Source organism: Python bivittatus, unplaced genomic scaffold, assembly GCF_059951505.1.
Source record: "Python bivittatus isolate LINGU-HERP-01145 unplaced genomic scaffold, Pbiv_v1 ctg000210_np1212, whole genome shotgun sequence".
Taxonomy (NCBI): Eukaryota; Metazoa; Chordata; class Lepidosauria; order Squamata; family Pythonidae; genus Python; species Python bivittatus.
In genome coordinates this window covers 3,480,197-3,498,199 of record NW_028277053.1, presented here as the reverse complement: position 1 = coordinate 3,498,199, position 18,003 = coordinate 3,480,197, and the positions used below count along the sequence as shown (strand labels likewise).

General features: G+C 41.9%; 1 protein-coding gene across 7 annotated transcripts in view; it reads left to right on the top strand.

Annotated features, from left to right (window-relative positions):
* Positions 1 to 18,003, top strand: part of MEGF11 (multiple EGF like domains 11) — a 408,014-nt gene that overhangs the window by 96,160 nt on the left and 293,851 nt on the right. For all 7 annotated transcript variants that reach the window (XM_088139201.1, XM_088139198.1, XM_088139199.1 and 4 more), the window contains exons 2-3: positions 9,159 to 9,267; positions 12,959 to 13,082. In XM_088139201.1, the coding sequence (XP_087995327.1) occupies positions 12,970 to 13,082 (113 nt within the window). In that variant the 5' untranslated portion in view covers positions 9,159 to 9,267; positions 12,959 to 12,969. The remainder of the gene's footprint in view (positions 1 to 9,158; positions 9,268 to 12,958; positions 13,083 to 18,003) is intronic.

Here is an 18,003-nt window from a genome sequence, read left to right as displayed (position 1 = left end):
TGAGATCTGGGAGTAAGATCACTTAGACTTAATCATAGAATCATAGAATCCTAGGGTTGTAAGGGACCTTGGAGGTCTTCTAGTAACCCCCTGCCCAAGTCAGGATCCTCATATCATCTTGGACAAATGGTTGTCCAATCTTTTCTTAGAAACCTCCAGCGATGGAGCACCCACAACTCCGGGAGGCAAGAACTTCTCTTCTCTTCTCTTCTCTTCTCTTCTCTTCTCTTCTCTTCTCTTCTCTTCTCTTCTCTTCTCTCCTCTCCTCTCCTCTCCTCTCCTCTCCTCTCCTCTCCTCTCCTCTCCTCTCCTCTCCTCTCCTCTCCTCTCCTCTCCTCTCCTCTCCTCTCCTCTCCTCTCCTCTCCCCTCCCCTCCCCTCCCCTCCCCCACATTCAGGTGCTGATCTCAAGCCACAGAACTAAACTTCCAAATCACCTAATATCTCTGCCATACATGGCATCTCAGAGGAGACTGCTTGCCCATTAGGCAGCTTGCCAGCCATCAGGCTATGATTCTGTCTGGTCCTTGCATGCCCCGGAGGGGATGGCTGACCCAGAACACCAGGGAGAAGCCTTCAACTTGTAACTTTTCTCCTTGGCAGGCAGCTATTCTGGGTGCAGGATGTCTTATCTCAAGGAGGGAAAAAACTGAGGGAGAACATTTTCATGTGTCAATTGCAGGAGGAGGACACAGTCTCGCTTTGTGTGTCATCCATTTTTTTTAAAGGTAGTTAAATTTAGCTTTGCGTATCTGTTAATAATCTGCCGATTAACCGCTTTATATTTGGGCACAAATGTTCCTATCCCAGCAGGGGAAATAATTGGCTGCATTTACAAGCCCTTGACCCTCCCAACACAGATGGCATTCCAAGATGCCAAGCAGATGCTGAAAGCAGTCTCCTGGGATCCCAAAGACAGCTCCTCCGTGGGCCTCCGTAATTAAATTTGAACACCCCCGCTGAGAATTGGGGGCTACCTGGAATGAGTTTTGCTGCTGCCTGGCTGTTTCTGAAGGCTGTCTGCAAGGCATGGTAAATGGGGTTTCTGTTCCGAAGCTGGCAGACAGGGCCGTGCCAGGAGGAGCAGCGGAAGAGAAATGGCCGCTCCTTTGGGAGAGAAGGAGAGCTTTGGGGAGCCTGCAATGCAAAGCCAGTCGAAGGGCTGAGGTCGTAAATTCAGATATAATAAAAACAAGCAGGATGACAGCCTCTCTTGCTTTAAATTGGGCCAGGCTGATTTTATGCCAGCTGTTAGCTATTCTGATTTATATTTTGATATGAAACGTTTTCTTTGGAAATAAGAACACATTATAAAAGGATTAGCATCCAGTAGAATATTCTTCTTCTGAAAATCTTGCCAAGAAAACTTCAGGGACTAGTCCAGAACACTGACTCGAAGGACACACACACACACACACACACACACACACACGACTCTGTATGTGGGTATGTAACCTTCGAGTCAGTGTCCTGGACTGGTCCCTGAAGTTTTCTTGGCAAGATTTTCAGAAGAAGAATATTCTACTGGATGCTAATCCTTTTATAATGTGTTCTTATTTCCAAAGAAAACGTTTCATATCAAAATATAAATCAGAATATGTGTACTGTATGTACAGTATGTGTTTGTGTGTGTGTGTGTACTGTATATATGAAGGAAAGAGAGGGAGGGAGGGAGGGAAGGAAGGAAGGAAGGAAGGAAGGAAGGAAGGAAGGAAGGAAGGAAGGAAGGAAGGAAGGAAGGAAGGAAGGAAATACTGTATATTGGAAGTTTTCCTCCCTCCCTCTTTAGAGGTGGTCAAGTCCTGATTTCAAATCACACCATACAGTCTGATTTTTTTTTTTTAAAAAAAGCATTCTTTGTCAACAGCCAGAGGATCAAAGCAGAAGAGCCACTGTATTTATTTTAGCAGAAGGCTGCTCTACTCTTCCAGTGCTTGTACATCGCTCTGTGCCACTGACAGAGCCAATAATGAAGCCGTCCCATAAAAGGAAGACAAGTGCCTAAACCAGTACCTGAGGCTGCCATTTATGGAAGCAGCTTACCTTCCTGGGGATCTCTCTGCCTGCCTGCACATATCGCTATAGCAGGGCTGGGCGACTGTTTTTGGCAGCCTCTGGTACCTTCAGTGACCATGAATGCTGAGCGTCGGCAGTAGTTTCCACAGTTTTAAACAGGGAAAGCTGGAATGTACAACCTAAAATAAGCTCATCATTTTAAAAAAAAAGAATCCCCAAAGTAAAGTGAGAACCCTGGTGCTCCCCACATGCGTGTCACTGCTGTGACCATGTTGTAGCACATTGCTAAGCACGGCATCGGGCACATAAGGGGATTCTCTGCGTGGTGCTGTATTGCCCTGCTGCTTCTAAAGCCCCCTGGCACTTGTTTCTCTCTCCTAGAAGGCCACCGGTCTCCCCTGCAGCCATTCCTCCTTCACCTCGTTCTCACATACTACTTTTCTGCCTAATACCGCTTGCTCAATTGCTTCCTAAAGAATTTCCTTAACCAGCTGGCTAATCGTCGGGATGGGCCCAGTTTTGTCCCCAGGGAGTTTTCCCCAAGTTTGATCCCAGCTCATAGGTGGCTCCGTTGCGCTCTCACGTCTGGCGATTCTTGTTCCTTGTCCTTGGCTCCATTCGCATGACATGAAAGGCAATCATAACCCCAGTCACAGACTCCCTGTTGTGCACTTCATATGGTGGAGGGTGACTAAGTTAGTCATATTGCTAACTATCCATGAAGGAGGTTAGGGAGCTATCACTTCACTTTCTAGTTTCTGTTTTGTTTTTGTTTTAATTTGGAAAGGCAGTCGAAGAATTGGGGGTGTTGCATTTGGGATTAATGCCAGTGTACACAGAGTCAAGGGGCTGTGGGGTATGTATGAAGAAGACAAGAGATAAGAGTTGCTAGAGAGGCCTCACTTCCTCTTGCTGTTTCCATGGAACAGCTCTTGATTTTTTTTGCTCTTGATTGCTTTTTTATGTAACTGTTATGATAATTCTCGGCTGCCTGTAGGTATAATTTGTAATTGTTTTAATTGTTTTAATTATTATTTCATTATTTTAATTACTGAAATTGTTCGCCGCCCAGGGTCACTTGGGTTGAGATGGGCAGCTATAAAATGGCACGCATGAATGAATGAATGAATGAATGAATGAATGAATGAATGAATGAATGAATGAATGCCACCCATTTCTTGGGAAAAGGAGGCTAACTGAAGCAGGTAGCAGCTTTGGCTCACACTAGCAGTATGTGTGCTAGGAAGAAAAGGGAAACGGAAACCTTGGAGGATCAGAACTGGAGTTGGTTCTAGATCAGGACTTTTCATTGGTGAAATGTACAGCGGGTAACCAGGCGGGTCATCTCCTAGCCACATCTCTCAACTTTTCATAATTATTGCTTCATGCATAAAACTGAGATTAGGTGTCAAAAGTATCCACATCTAACATGATCCAGTTTGATAGCTTAGTAAAGGTGATTTGGACAGAGCACAACTTAAAGAGGCTTAACACCTCTCACTGGGTTTAAGAGTGTCATAATATTTGGATATAGCTAGGCAAAAGAGTGCTGGTTAGAAACATAAGATTTATACAGAGGATGGGAAGAGTATTATGATCAGCCATTGCAACCTTCTTATGGGCCATCCATAAGAGAGATGAAGCTAAGAGACACAGGGGTCAGCCCAACAAGGTAGACCAATGCCATATACTACTTTTATTGTAACAGCTGTAGTAACAGAATCTTGCAAGTCTGAATGTGCTTCCCCCTCCCTCCCTTTACCTTTGTGTGAACTAGGAAGGAGCTTGTCTGAGACGTTTTCTCAAGTTATTTTCTTGGCCTGGGCTCAACCCTCGTTTATCTGACTGGTGCCTTGCTAGCGGATCTTCCTCCTGTCCTATGATCTCTACGCAAATCCTGTCCTTGCACCTTGTCTGTTGTCTATTTTTCTTGCTGCTCTCCTCCTCCTCCTCCTCCTCCTCCTCCTCCTCCTCCTCCTCCTCCTCCTCCTCCTCCTCTCCATATTGCCAGGCATAATAATTTTTCCCACTGTCTTCTGCTTGTATTTAATGCCCAAAGAATGTAAGTTTCTGTTTGCTGAGAATTGCATCAAGCCTTTTTTGACTGGTTAATTCTTCTTGCATATTTTATTGCAGTTTGTGAAATGTGATGTAGGGTCTTCAAAGAGTAATTGCACTCTAAAAGAAAGTAGATATCTACTGGGTAATAAAGAAGTAAATTTAACTAACAGATTGAAAGAGAGAGAAATAGGCAGTAGTGTCATTGAAAGTTGTGTGGTTGGTTGCCATATGAAATCCATCCAACTTAAGAAATATGTTTTTCTCCCACTCTGCTATGATGGGGGGGGAGGTATTTTTTTATTTATATGAGGCTGGATGTTTGAAATAATTTTACACAACATTGTGACTTTCTTCGTTGTTATTTTTCAAATTTTGCTTTGCTTTTAATATTTTCCCCTATCCGTGGATGTCTCTAGCCCCTTGGTTTTTCACCCCAGCAACTGCTTTGAAAACAGGAGAGGGGAATTATGTGTCTCGCTCTGACTGAAAGAATCTCAGTTCCCATATTTTATTAAATGGTTTAACACCAGAAATTGTGATCTGATTTAAATTACAAACTTGGGAATACCTGAGGTGCATGAATTAATTAGCATTAAAAGTCAGAGTAGAAAAGAGTGTATACCTCTTACGCCCTCCAGACATGCTTATATTGTACCCAATGTCTCCTTTGGAGTTTGGGGACCGGAGAAATCTACGTCACTGGAGGTTGAATCACACAGGAGTAGTTGCTTCAAGACTCGATCTAAGTGCTGTGGATTAGTAATAAAAAAATAATCTTTTCTTCGGTTGTGCACTTCAGAGGCTTTTTTAAAATCGAAACCTTGATTTATCATGCAAATCCTCTCCTTAGAGATGGGGAGATTTTAGTCCTGACGCTAATCAGAGTCCATCCTGTTTCATTCTAGCAGCATTAGAGATACTATAGCACGTATTCCCAGCCAGTTTGAGCCAGGGGCGCTCTAGGGTCTGCAGAACATGGGCACTCTCACAAAATGGCTGCCAGAGATGGTATGGCTTCTTGCTCCTCCTCCTCCTAGCTCCCCTTGATGTCCTCCATCGTCTCAGATTCCTTCTGCTTTTTTTCTGGGCAAGTGGGCACGCTTCCAAAGAGAGTGCGGTCACGTAGTCTCCCTGTGGCGGCGGGCCTTTTCTCGTTGTTCTTTTTCCTTCAAAATTAAGGTGTAACCCCATTAAGTCAGCGATCTTTCTAATGGTTCTTCTGGTTTTGCTGCTGCCACCAGATCCTTTCCTGCTTTGGAAATTCTTTTGTTTTCCTCTTTTATTCTTCTTCTATTCCTGAGGTTAGGCAAGTTTGCCGGACTTGGTGAAGATCAACATAAGTCCCTTCGCTGACATTTAAACAAGAGAATTAAATTAACTTTGAACCAAAAACTCCAAATGGGTTGTACCCAGGTTGCCTTAATACTTCAACAGATCTGTAGTCTGTCTGTCAGTTGCCTTTCGCAGGACTGTTTATTTCTTTATTTTCTTTGGAAGCTCAGACCCAGAGCTCCCATCTGACCCACCTCCGTTCAGTTCCCTCTTCCTCCGGAACGTAATCCAAAGACAAGGGTAGACCTCGTAGTTACCACGCCGTGACTGGCAGTTTTAATACCCAAACAATACAAGCGCTGAGCTGCAGAGATTCTTGAAAAGAAATATGATGTTTGAAGCCAACGTGCTTTGCATTTATTTCTTTATTTCAACAATGAAAGCAGGAGGCAAAGCCTGGTGAAGAGAGGTGTTGCTGCTGCATGAGGGATCCAGGCACTATAATGTCCCAAATTGCTCACCGTTTTCTCCATAACTCCGCCACCCCTCTTTTTAGTTCCAAAGTATGCCAAATGAAATGCGAGTAGGATAAATTAATCGCGTTTAAGGCAGTTGAAGTCCACACATCTTAAAGTTCTCAAGGTTGGTGTAAGGTTCGCTAGCCTGGATTCCATGATTTCCAATGAGACTCCAGACCGAGGTTTTTCCAAAGAAAGTTCAGCTTTTATTGTTGGCCAAGAGAAAAGCAGGGTGGACCACTCTCTGTCCGGCTGGCAGAGAAAAGACAGAGAACAGCCACACCCAGAACAGTTTACAACAGCTTTTATACCTTTTTGTCGTCGGGAAGCATCTAGGAGGAGAGCCACACACACAAGTGTGCCCGCCTTCCCAGGTTGTCAAAACATTAGCTTAAGTAGCATAAATTAGTAGTCAAGTTTCTAGCCCTCACTTGCTCCGGGGGTTCTTCATATTGTTACCTAGCTTGCAGAGGATGTGGTTGCATGGTGTGGTTAGAAGCAAGAGCAGGTGCAAAAGTTCATGCATGCTCAGGAAATGCATCCAGGAGCTCTAAAGCGAGACATTAGCTTAACCGCATCTTTCCATTTCCTTTCGCACCTCTACATACTCAGCCTAGCTCTTATAAGTAACTTTTATATGCTTAGCACCTTATACCTTTTATAAGATTCCAACTTGCAAGAGCATTCCCAGTTTCTTTAACTGACCTTCCTATGTCAGCAGAAGCTTGAAGTACAGAAGCAAAATAGGCAGTTAGTCTAACCATTCCTTACATTGAGAAACACTGATTTAAGGAAAAAAGTAGAAACTTCTGAATGAATGTGCCCTTGAAGTTTTGAGCAGCTCATACCACTTATGAAGCTGGGATCCTGCTTTCTACCTGTTGCATCCAGTGGGGAGCCTTCAACTTCCAGGATTCCCAATTGGGGACCACCACAAAGAATTGTGGATGTTGGGGGGTGCCCAGATTGGGGAAGGCTCTACTGCTGCTTCGGTACAGGCAGGGGTGGGTGACGAGGTGCCTGCATCCAGTCAAACCTGCCTGCCACACGTAGTAGGAATGGGAGCTCAGAGGGAGCAAAGAAGAGCGCAGAAGTCATCTGTGTGCTTCAAATATGGAGAAGCAAGGCATTTTAAGAAGGATTGTGTCAAAGCTAAAGGCCAGGTTTACCAAACCAGTTCAAAAAGACCTGAATGGGTTCAGAAGAGTAGCCTCAGCCCACCAGAGTTCAATGTGGAGGCCGCCCAAGGGGAAGCTGAATTGGAGAGTTATCTCCACAATTCATCTTTCCCTTGGAGAAGGCCATGCCCTCTGAAGTACACATGGCACCATGTTGCTTTATGTATTCCCCTCTTCCTTTTCACTCTGAGATATGGGAGACACCAAGATAGGGGTAGTTTCCCCATTGTGGGTGCTCCTCAGTTTGTGTGATGGAATGCTTCGATGAAGGCCGTGCTCAGGGAGATAAGCATTTCCTTAGCCCCCAGCAGGAGTGTGGGAAGGTGAAGAGGATGAGGCTGGCACCACCCTAAGGAATTTGCGGTGTTTTGGCTTGCTGGCTTGGGAAGTTTAGATTCAGTCTGGCGAGATTCTGTCTTGTGGGTGAAAGCTAATAAAAGCTATCGAACTAGACCTGTATTGTCTCGTGGAGTTCTTTGGGCTGAACCTGACATCAATCCTGCCAGACTCATACTACCATCGAGAGGCGGGAATTGGAATCATGGCGATGGATCCCCAGGGGGCAAATTTGGCACCACAATTGTTGGCGGCAGCCCTGCTACAACATCAACAGCAAGTGGATGCGCAAATTAATAATCTACAAGAAGCTGTGGGGCAGTTAATACAACAGCTCGCACTGGGAGACCAGCAACCACCTCCCCCGTATTGCTACGTTCACCTGGTAGCATGCCTGAGAAGTATGGAGGTGAGGTGGAGCAGATGAGAACCCTCCTGGCACAATGCGAGTTCTTCACGAATGGCAGACCGGGAGGGTTTCCTACGGACCGAACAAGAGTGGCTTTTGTGATGAGTTTATTGAAGGTGATCCAGTGCTCAACAACTACCAAAATTTCATTGCTGACTTCAGGGGTCTAAGGCAATGCTTATCTCCCCGAGTGCGGCCTTCATCGAAGCATTCCATCACAGTTTGGCACGGTGGCAGTGAGGGAAAATGCTCCTTTGATCTAAAGATGAGTGCGAGTGTAGACCTTGGGGTAGATGCAGGAGAAGGGAGAGAGAACAACCAACCAGTTTTTGTTGCAATCAAGTCCTTTTTTTGCAAATGCTGCTTGCTGCCACCTTTCTTCTGTGGTCCTCTTTTCATGATGGGCATAGGTTCAAACCCTCATTCCTTCCTTCTGCCCACTTGGTCAGGTTTTTATAACAACAACCCAGTTCTTGCCTGCCTATGAGGACCTTGGATAGACTCAGCCCTCTGGGGTGTTCTCATGTCTTGATGCTTTGCCAGTTCTCTAGCAAATTTCATAACTGCATCAAGAGCGAACCCAAGCAGTCCATTGAATTAATTTTTTCTAGTCACTTTCACAGGGCTCAGAGAAAATACTACAATGTGGGTTTTCCTGCTCTTTTAAGCAGTATGTCCTTCCTCTCCCTGGTGACATCCTGCAAGTAAAAACTAATATTTGAGACATTGTATTTGGCAGCGCTCAAAAGAGGTGATTGCCCAAAAGATCTGTCATAAAAGCAGTCAGGGAAAAATGGATTTCCGAGGGAAAATATTGTCAGGAGAACATTTGGAGCATATGTTGTGCATTCTGTGAGGGAGACAGTCAACCCCCGATGGAATGTAATGTTTGTGAAAATCTGTCCTAAGTTCTCATAAAGTCTACCACATGAAAAGGAAATACGGCATACATGTTTTGGAGTAAATAATCAGAAACATGATTTGGTGATCTGTTGCAAAAATCACCCTTGAAAATAGTATTTGTTCACCTGAACAAATTTCACTCTTCTCCTTTGCTTGTATTGTATGTTTCCATTACATGGAGCAAGAAATGCTGAACAGATTCTCACATTTGGAACCTGCTCTTTCTCCTTAAAGGTTGCTTTGGGTTTAATTGAGCAAATACTTGGTATTGGGGCCCATCACAGTTGACCATTAAGACCCATCTTCCCCAACTTTGTCCTTCCACAACTGTTAGGTCTGGTACTCTAGAATTCCTAAACATAAGTATATCTGATTTAGACAGGTGTGTTTTTCTAGAACGTTTATTTCTGAATCCCTCTGGCTCTTCCTGTTTTATTGAGTTGTGCCTACAATTGTCTCTTTGCAGCTTCTAAAGAACATCTGTTCATCTTGGGTCATGGTTCTTTCTTTCTTTTGCCAATTAAGTCTTTGAACTCAGCTGATCCATAGCTACGAGGGATTCAGAGCACAGCAAGGTGAGATGGTTGAAATTCAAGTTTCTTGAATTGACTTTTTTTAGTTGAACAAAGTCTGTCTGGTTTTATATAGGGGTTCCTGTAGAAAATTAAGGAACACTGACTTCTTCCTTGATGTGTGACCAAGTAAAAGAATTAAATTTTGGTCCTACTGTTTAAGCATAATATGAATACTAAGCAAGCAATGTTAAAGTAACTAGGGACATAAATTTAACTTGGCATTGTTGAAGGACTAGTCTCTTAGCAGTCAATAAGGTGTGGAGAATCCATTTCCATTGCCCAGATGTCAATTTCCATGTAATAAGCATGTGGCTCCAAAGAATATGGATGTCCAAAAATATTAAACTTTGTCTCAAAGTCAAATTTCAGAGCTTGACTCTGGATGACTCTGGATCAGTATTGCCCCCTTGGGAGCAATATGGAAATGGTTTGCCATTGCATTCCTGTGGGCTGCTGCTTTTCAATTTCTTAGGGGAGCTTACAGTTCTAGGACTTCTGGTTGGCTTCCCATCCTAATACCAGCCAAGTCCATCCTTGCTTAGATTTAGCTTTTCAAAATCAGCCAAGTTCAATCTGGTTCAGCCACCAGCTGAAGCCAATAATCATAGGAGTCTCCTAGAATTAATTTAATTCTAATTCACCGTAAATGGAAGTAAAAGTTTAAATTTAATTAACTTTAAATGCATTTTAAATCAAATTTAGGTTTTGTCCTCTCATTGCCTACTTTGTTGCTTCCATGCATTTCATTTCATTTCATTTCATTTCATTTCATTTCATTTCATTTCATTTCATTTCATTTCATTTCATTATTTCTTTATTTATAATCGTTTCTGGCATATCATTCATGGCCCATGTTCCAGAGAGCTGGCATAGTTACATAACTTCTGTTCCAACTCCCATTTGTTACTCAATGGTGTAAAAGTGGTAGTGGCTTCCTTTGGGCCTGTAGGCACAGGTGACCCTGGCCTGCCTTCGCTGGGCCTTCAGCAAAAGTATTGAAGGATGCTTGATATCAGGAGTCAAAATAGGGACAAAGTAATAGCAGAGATTTCAACCTCCCAGGACACTCAGCAGTAGACGTCAAAGTAGTAATTTTAGAAGAACGAAACTTTAAAAGAATTGAATGAGAGAGTGTTAAATACATCACAAGGTTTCAGGCCATCTCAAAAGGTCTCAATAACTATCATACCTATCTACCTTCATTACAGTCACTGACCAGAATACAACAACCAACAGAGGCTGGAACGAAATAAAACAGTTCATGACTAGATCATTGATGTGATCAAAGTATATCTGGTTTTACAAACAGTGTAACGAAATTTGGCTGTGTTCATAGAAATGGAATCATACTGGTCAGATAATGACATAGAATAAATTGGAATTGCCTGGGTACTTTGATAAATGAGGAGTGATAAGATGGCCTTTGCAGGACATGAATGATGGTTTCAATAGACCCTTCTTAGCTCATATGAAGTTTTTTTAGTATCTCCCTTCAAGAACTGTTGTTGGGAGTGCATTAAAGCATGCTAAGGTTAACATCGTCCAGAGTTTAGGGACAGTTATATGGTGTAGAGATCTTGCTAGCTTAAAGAAAGGAGCCTGACTGCTCAAGAAAAGGTTGCTGGAGAGGACAGGTGGATCCAGGTGGGCTTCCAGATCCAGGCACATTGCGGGTCTGAACAACGACAATAGTGGATTCACAATTGCTGGTTGATAAGATACTTGTAATTTGTCTCACATGTACCTTTCATCTGCATATCCACTCTGTCTTCCCCCCACTTCATCTCAACATCAGTTTAGCCACTCCATGCATCTGATGAAGAGAGCTATAGCTCAGAAAAGCTGATGCCTTTTAATGAAGGTTGTTATTCTGAAAAGAGGCCACCTGAATCCTTTTGATTTATGTCGCATCTTAAGCATCAAGACCTATAAGTGTTCTAGAGGGTTGTGTATCCTAGGTAGTATCTGTGGTTTTCTCACCTGATCTCAGAGATGTCCACAGGGTACCGTTAAAAAAAGCCAAAATGGCAGCCACAATGATGGGATCAAAGCTTCCCTTTGTTTTTGTGTGTGATGCACATAAAAATCAAGTGAAGCTTTGATCTCACCATTGTGGCTGCCATTTTGACTCTTTTGATGGTACCCTGTGGACATCCCTGCCTGATCTCCTGGAGGAAAACACTCTTTTACGAGGAGCCCACCCTCAGAAATTCCATCCATGCCAAAATGGAACAAATTAAAAACTGTATGATAAAATGGATGTAGAATTTGAGTAATTACAGTAGACCAGTGTTTCTCAACCTGGCTGGGGACTTCTTGGAGTTGAAGTCCACACATCTTAAAGTTGCTAAGATTGAGAACACTACAGTGGACCAATAAGAAGGGCTATGGAAAAGATCAATGGAATTTATTTTTAGCTACAGTCTAAGGGAAAATTGATACAAAATCCTTCACAGATGGTATATAACTCCATCTATGATTGATAAGATAGATCAAGCATATAGCAACATCTTACCATATGTGGTGGTCATGCAAAAAAATTCAAAAGTATTGGAAAGAAATACGTTAAAAAATTCTAAAGATAAAATGTCAAGTGAAACCACAAACATTTCTATTAGGCATAATTCCAGAAAACATAAATGAAAATATTATAATTTACTAAGATACAAGTTGACTGCAAATAAATAAATAAACCTAGCACCACATCGGAAAATAGATACTTTGCCTACAACATCAGACTGTAAGACTAAAATTGGAGAATATCCTGCAATGGCAAAATTAACACTATATATCCACAACTGAACTTTAACTAAATTCAGGCAGGAATGGCCCCCTTATATACAACATATCACAGAGCAAGACAGATTTAGACATCTGGAATATGGTTTTTAGGACTTAAATAGAAACTAACAACAATAACTAATGTTTGATGCAAAGTTCAAATATCTAAAAGGATGCATCACTACAAAGTAATTTACTTTTTCTTTTTTTCACTTTTTAAAACGTCGATGTAGCAGTCTTTTTGTTTTATCTTGCTTTTTTCCTGCTTTCTTTGTATTCCAATATTTGTTTTTTTCCACTTCCTTTGTATTTCAATAATTTAACAATAAAACATGTGGATTATTAAAAAAACAAGAGAGACTCTTACCCAGGGAACAAGACGAGCAAGCAATTGTAAAGCACAGAGCCAAAAGCAGTGATCTCTAAGCACTTTGAGCCTTAGTTAAATAAAAACTTCCTAAACTTTAACTTCTCTCTTAATAAGATGCGAACGTGCAGCTGACTGATTGTTGGTCATGTAATAGCCAAGATATGTAGCTAGTAACATGCAACCACTATTAAAATGAAGCTGTTTGCTTCAGGAAAAAGATGGAAGCTTTTTATTTTATTTTAAAAACGGAGTGTGGAACTCCCTAAAAATCATTAGTGTTGAGAATCAGTAGCTTCTATGAATGGTTGATTCCTGGAGTAAAGAGGATTAAATATTTGCAAATATGAGCTGGAAGAGTTGGGTCATGGATCCTTCTCTTTCCTTAAGTATGAGTATAATTGAAGAGGAATGAATTCCTTTTTTGTGATTTTTTTTCCGCATCCTTTCAGATGCTAAAAGAGGCATGAACTTAAAATGTAACTGGCTGATTTAGTAGGAAACAGTGGCCTGTTTGTCCCATGTTTTTTTTTCTTTATTCAGATACAGCAAAGATGGTCTTCCTTCTCTTGGGGTGGAATCGCAGAGTCTTTGTACTCTCTCTCCTTCTGAAAACAACCATCTCCTTAAATCCAGATGACCCAAACGTTTGCAGCCACTGGGAAAGGTAACACATATTGCCTTTATTTTGTCTTGTTTACGATAGGTGTGCATCATCTTTATATTTAAAAATACATCCGTGGCCCTTCTCAATGTAGCTTTAGAACTTAAAACATAACATTACAAAATGGAATCAAATGCAACCCTATGGCCACTGAAGGAATCTCAGTCGCTCTCTTCTTGATTTTTTGAAGACCTGGCTCCCTGGAGCGCACAGGTAGATAGATCTTGCATTTTAAAGGTATTCATGTTCTGATTACAGTTTCGGTATTTAAAAGACGTACCCCTGAAACGTTTCTCACCCCCCCCCGATATGTGAGCCCCAATTCCCCAGCTGGCTCCTTGTATGAGTCTCTGGCCTGGATTTGCTGTTTGATTTATTAGATTTATATCCTAGCTTTCCTCAAAAGTCCAAAGCAATGTACATGTCATATACAGTGTGCTTGGAGGCTGTGAAGGACTGGATGGGGTGAAAGGGGCTAATGCTGAATCCCAGCAAGATGTCCGTACAGAAGCCCTCTGTTGCTCTGGAGGGAACAGCGCTGCCCTGGAAAGAAGGGGTGCACAATTTAGGGGTCTCCTGGACCCATTACACCTGATGGAATAGCAGGTAGAAGCTGTGGATAGAGCGCCTTTGGCCAGCTTAAAAGGTATGCCTCGCCCAGCTGTCTGCCTCCCCTCCCCTCCCCTCCCCTCCCCTCCCCTCCCCACCCCACCCCACCCCACCCCTTCCTTCCTTCCTTCCTTCCTTCCTTCCTTCCTTCCTTCCTTCCTTCCTTCCTTCCTTCCTTCCTTCCTCTCTCTTCCTCTCTCTCTTTCTCTTTCTTTCTCTTTCTCTCTTTTCCTCCCTTCCTTCCTCTCTCTCTCTCTCTCTTCCTCTTTCTTTCTCTTTCTCTTTTTTCCTCCCTCCCTCCCTCCCTCCCTCCCTCCCGCTCTCGCTTTCTTTCTTTCTTTCTTTCTTTCTTTCTTTCTTTCTTTCTTTCTTTCTTTCTTTCTTTCTTTCTTTCTTTCTTTCTTTCTTTCTTCCCCCCTCTCTCCCTCCCTCCCTCCTCCTCCCTCCCTCCCTCCCTCCCTCCCTCCCTCCCTCCCTTCCTTCCTTCCTTCCTTCCTTCCTTCCTTCCTTCCTTCCATCCATCCATCCATCCATCCATCCATCCATCTGTCCTTCTTCTCTTAATCACATAATACAGAGGCTTCAAGAACAACTGTGGGTGGAAATGAAACCTGCAATTTTGTATTGTTTGCAGTTCCAGGGCACAGTACACTTTGAGCCCAAGAATGCAATATTGATTTTGTGTGAAAGAAGTCAGCAACCCGGGGATCCAATCAAGGAAAAACAAAAATTAAATACTAGAATTGATTGGCTGCCGAGGCCAAGATGACTGTGATACTTAGATGGTAATAAATCAAGCCAAAAAGATTGAGTTAGGGCGAGGTCAAGAGCAGCAAATGGGATCATAAAATAATAATCAAGCTGATTGGGTTTTTTATGTTAATGAAGAGTACTCTAAATACCTTCTGCTTTGGTGTTTTTTGCTGGTAGCTGACATATGGAGGTACAAATCTTCCCTTGTGACCCCGAGAAATTGGGGGCTCAGAGCAAGAATCTGAGCGTTCCTACCCATTTCAGGAGAAATTCTGCAGACCCTTTTGGACCTCAGCAAGCAAAGCGAGTTTGTCTCAGTCAGCCCACTGAGCGCACAGACCTTCTTTCTCACCGACAAAGAACTGCTTGAGATCAAGAGACAGTTTGACGGTGGCACAGTGCTGGCACAGGCTGGTTTTCTTCATGCCAGGAAGGTCAGGACCTTGAAGAAAATAATCTTGAACCTTGACTGCAGACGGTTTGATAAAAACATCCCAGATGAGCTAGTCTTAATTATATTGTATGAAGTCCAGCTCTGTACTGACCCCGTGCACTTCAGTAAGTCAGTCTGCTCTTTAGCACTACTAAGCCTTCCAAGCTCACCAGAGTCAAACTACTACGCCTCTTAGGACCTAGTAAATTAGCAGGAGTTTTGTCCCCTACGCAAGGGCCCGATTAGATTAGATCTAGTGGGGATTCCTTCTTGAAAAGGCTACTTTTGCCAGACCCTAACCCTACAAGTACCCGGGTGGTGGAATTCCCTCCCCATTTGCCTATGGATTGCAGATTAAACTCTGTCTGCACATCCAGACCTGTGACTAAGTCCACACAACTTGGTTTTTCGTAACTCTATCGTCGCATCCTTGAGTCTGAAGACAGTTCATAGCCTTAAGCTTATGGTATTTTTAGAAGGCTTGTTTTTACTGTAATTTTTGAAAAATTGTACATTCTTTTTAATGTCCTACAGTATAATTTAGTTTAATTCAGTTTATTGTTTATTGATTAGTCAAACGACTGTATCAAATAAAATAGGATAAATTGGACATTATTTTTAATGTAGGGTAGTTCACCGGTCTGGGGTGAACGTTGGAACAAAAATATGAAGAAATTATAATTAATATGACATAGCGCGTATTAATCCAACACAGTAATATTGATAGCAAAAAATATAAGGGATTCAAGGGTGTTTCTTGTACAGTCCATAAGCTTTGCAACTTCTCTCCGGCTTTTGGAAGCCTCTGTCGCTGCCTCCCATACTTGGGGGCCACACATACAGCAGCATTCCAGGGAGCAGATGGGATTTTTTTGCTTGGAGATGATTTTTTTTGCTTGGAGATGTTCTGCAGGCAAAGTCTGCATTTTCTGTTTTCTTGTTCGTCTCGGGTGAGGCTTCTCGGAGGCCACCAGATGAACTTGGGCTGAGCCAAGATTTGAATCAGTTGGGATCCCGGCTCAACGCATCATTTTGGAGGTGCAAAATGCTGTTCTGGACCTACACGAGAGGAATGAGGGCCGGAAGGTTTTCACTGAACATCTAGTCAAGGAAAGGTGTCTCCTTGATTGCTTTGGTCCTGTTTGTTTTACTGATTTAATTCACTGTTGGATTTTTTGGGGGAGTTCAGCTGAATGCTGAATGTATAAGGCAGTGTTTTTCAATGTTGGCAGCTTGAAGATGTGTGGACTTCAACTCCCAGAATTCCCCAGCCAGCATGGCTGGCTGGGGAATTCTGGGAGTTGAAGTCCACACATCTTCAAGCTGCCAACATTGAAAAATACTGGTACAAGGAATCTCTCCTAATGATATCGCTGCAATGATATCGCTCTCTTAGACAGGTTGGGCTGAGTGTGACCCGTTCAAAGTTACGTACTGAGTTCTGTGGTCAACTGGGGGACAGGAACCTGGGTCTCCCTGGCCAAGTCCAGCCTCTTAACCATAACATAACCCTGGCTTTCCCAGAATAAACCCAGTTCTACTCTGTTTTGCACCCAGCTGGTAACAGAAGATGAAAAGTTTTTCAGATGGGGGAGCGAACACCCACTGCTTAGCTCACAATTTATGATTCTCAATTACCAGCTAATTTCTGCTACAAATTATCTTAGATTAAAACAGTTTCTGTGTACAAATGAGCCAAAGTAGAAAATCAAACCCCAGAGACTTCTCTTCTAATATATATATATATTAGAAATATTTAAATAAATAAAAAGAACGGCATATCTTTCCATTGATGGGTATGCCTGTCATTTCAAATGCTTGCTCCTATATCATAAAAATGAAGTGGTTGAAATCTGGCTAGGCTGGGAAGGCTCCACGGAATTATGTTAATATGTGCTTTTAATTAGCATTTTTTGTACCCAAGTAAAACAGAAGAATCCCTGGAGATAGAATATCCAATATGCTTTTATTTAAGGGCATGGGAAAAATATATATTTTGAAGGCATTTAATTTCAATTGTATTTTTCATGAGCATTGTTGTTGTTTCCAAAGCTCCTTTTTTGCATCTTTTGACCTTTTTTTTGTTCCATACTGTGGAGACATTTGCTCCAGATTCAATGCACAGGAGGGACAAATCTGTTATTTTTTTAACTTCTCCTGGTTTCCCATGTTTGAGAATTTGCTCATTTTAGTTTCTCCGTTTCACATTTTTGCAAAAGTATTATTCTCAGTTTCTTTCTTGTTTACTGTTTATTTCTTAAAATTATTTCTATAGTGCTTTTTATGAGAAAGAATTTTTAAGAGAGTTTCACATCCAGTAAAAGCAAGAATGAAATAATCCATTCAAAACACAGCTATTGTTTTATTTTTTTAGTCCTCATTTGCATGCCTGTTAAAAATCATTCTAAAATGTGAGTGTATTTTTGTACATTTTTGAAACATATATATTTTTGTTTACCTACCTGCCTAAAGTACATCGTTTTGCAAGGAACTCTGCCCAATATAATGCATGTTTTGAATGATTTTTGTGAATATATGCATTTTTATGCAGGCCTTTCTTTTATCAACATATTTTTTTTGCATTGAAAAATTCAAAGTGTAATTTTGAAGAATGAATTTTAATGCATGAATTGGTTCAAAAATTGAATATCAGAAGTTCATACTGAGATCTGAACTCAATCTTTTGGGAAGCCCCTAGAAATGTGCTTTAGGAGACAGAACCCCCCAACATTTAATTACAGGTCAGTAATCACAATTTGCGTGGCCATTAGTTAAGAACACAGCTTGGTTTATTTCTTTGAAAGGGCATATTTCTTTATGTTATCCTAAGAGATCAGAATTTATCAAAATATTTGTAATGGTGAGAGGTACCCAAATTAATTGCAATTTTATAATTATCTGTTTGGAGATATTTATTAATGAACAGCAATATTATTTCTGCTGACTGAATGCCAGCTATGGAATATATCGGTGATTTGTTCCTTGGAGGCCAAGAAGACTTAAAGGAATCCCAATTCTAATCAGTCCTGGAAGACTGAAAGTTGGCTGATCCATTCTTTTATACGGAGTAGTGGCTTTCTGTGAAATCACATCAATGAACCAGTTTGTCCCATTCTGCCTATATCCGTG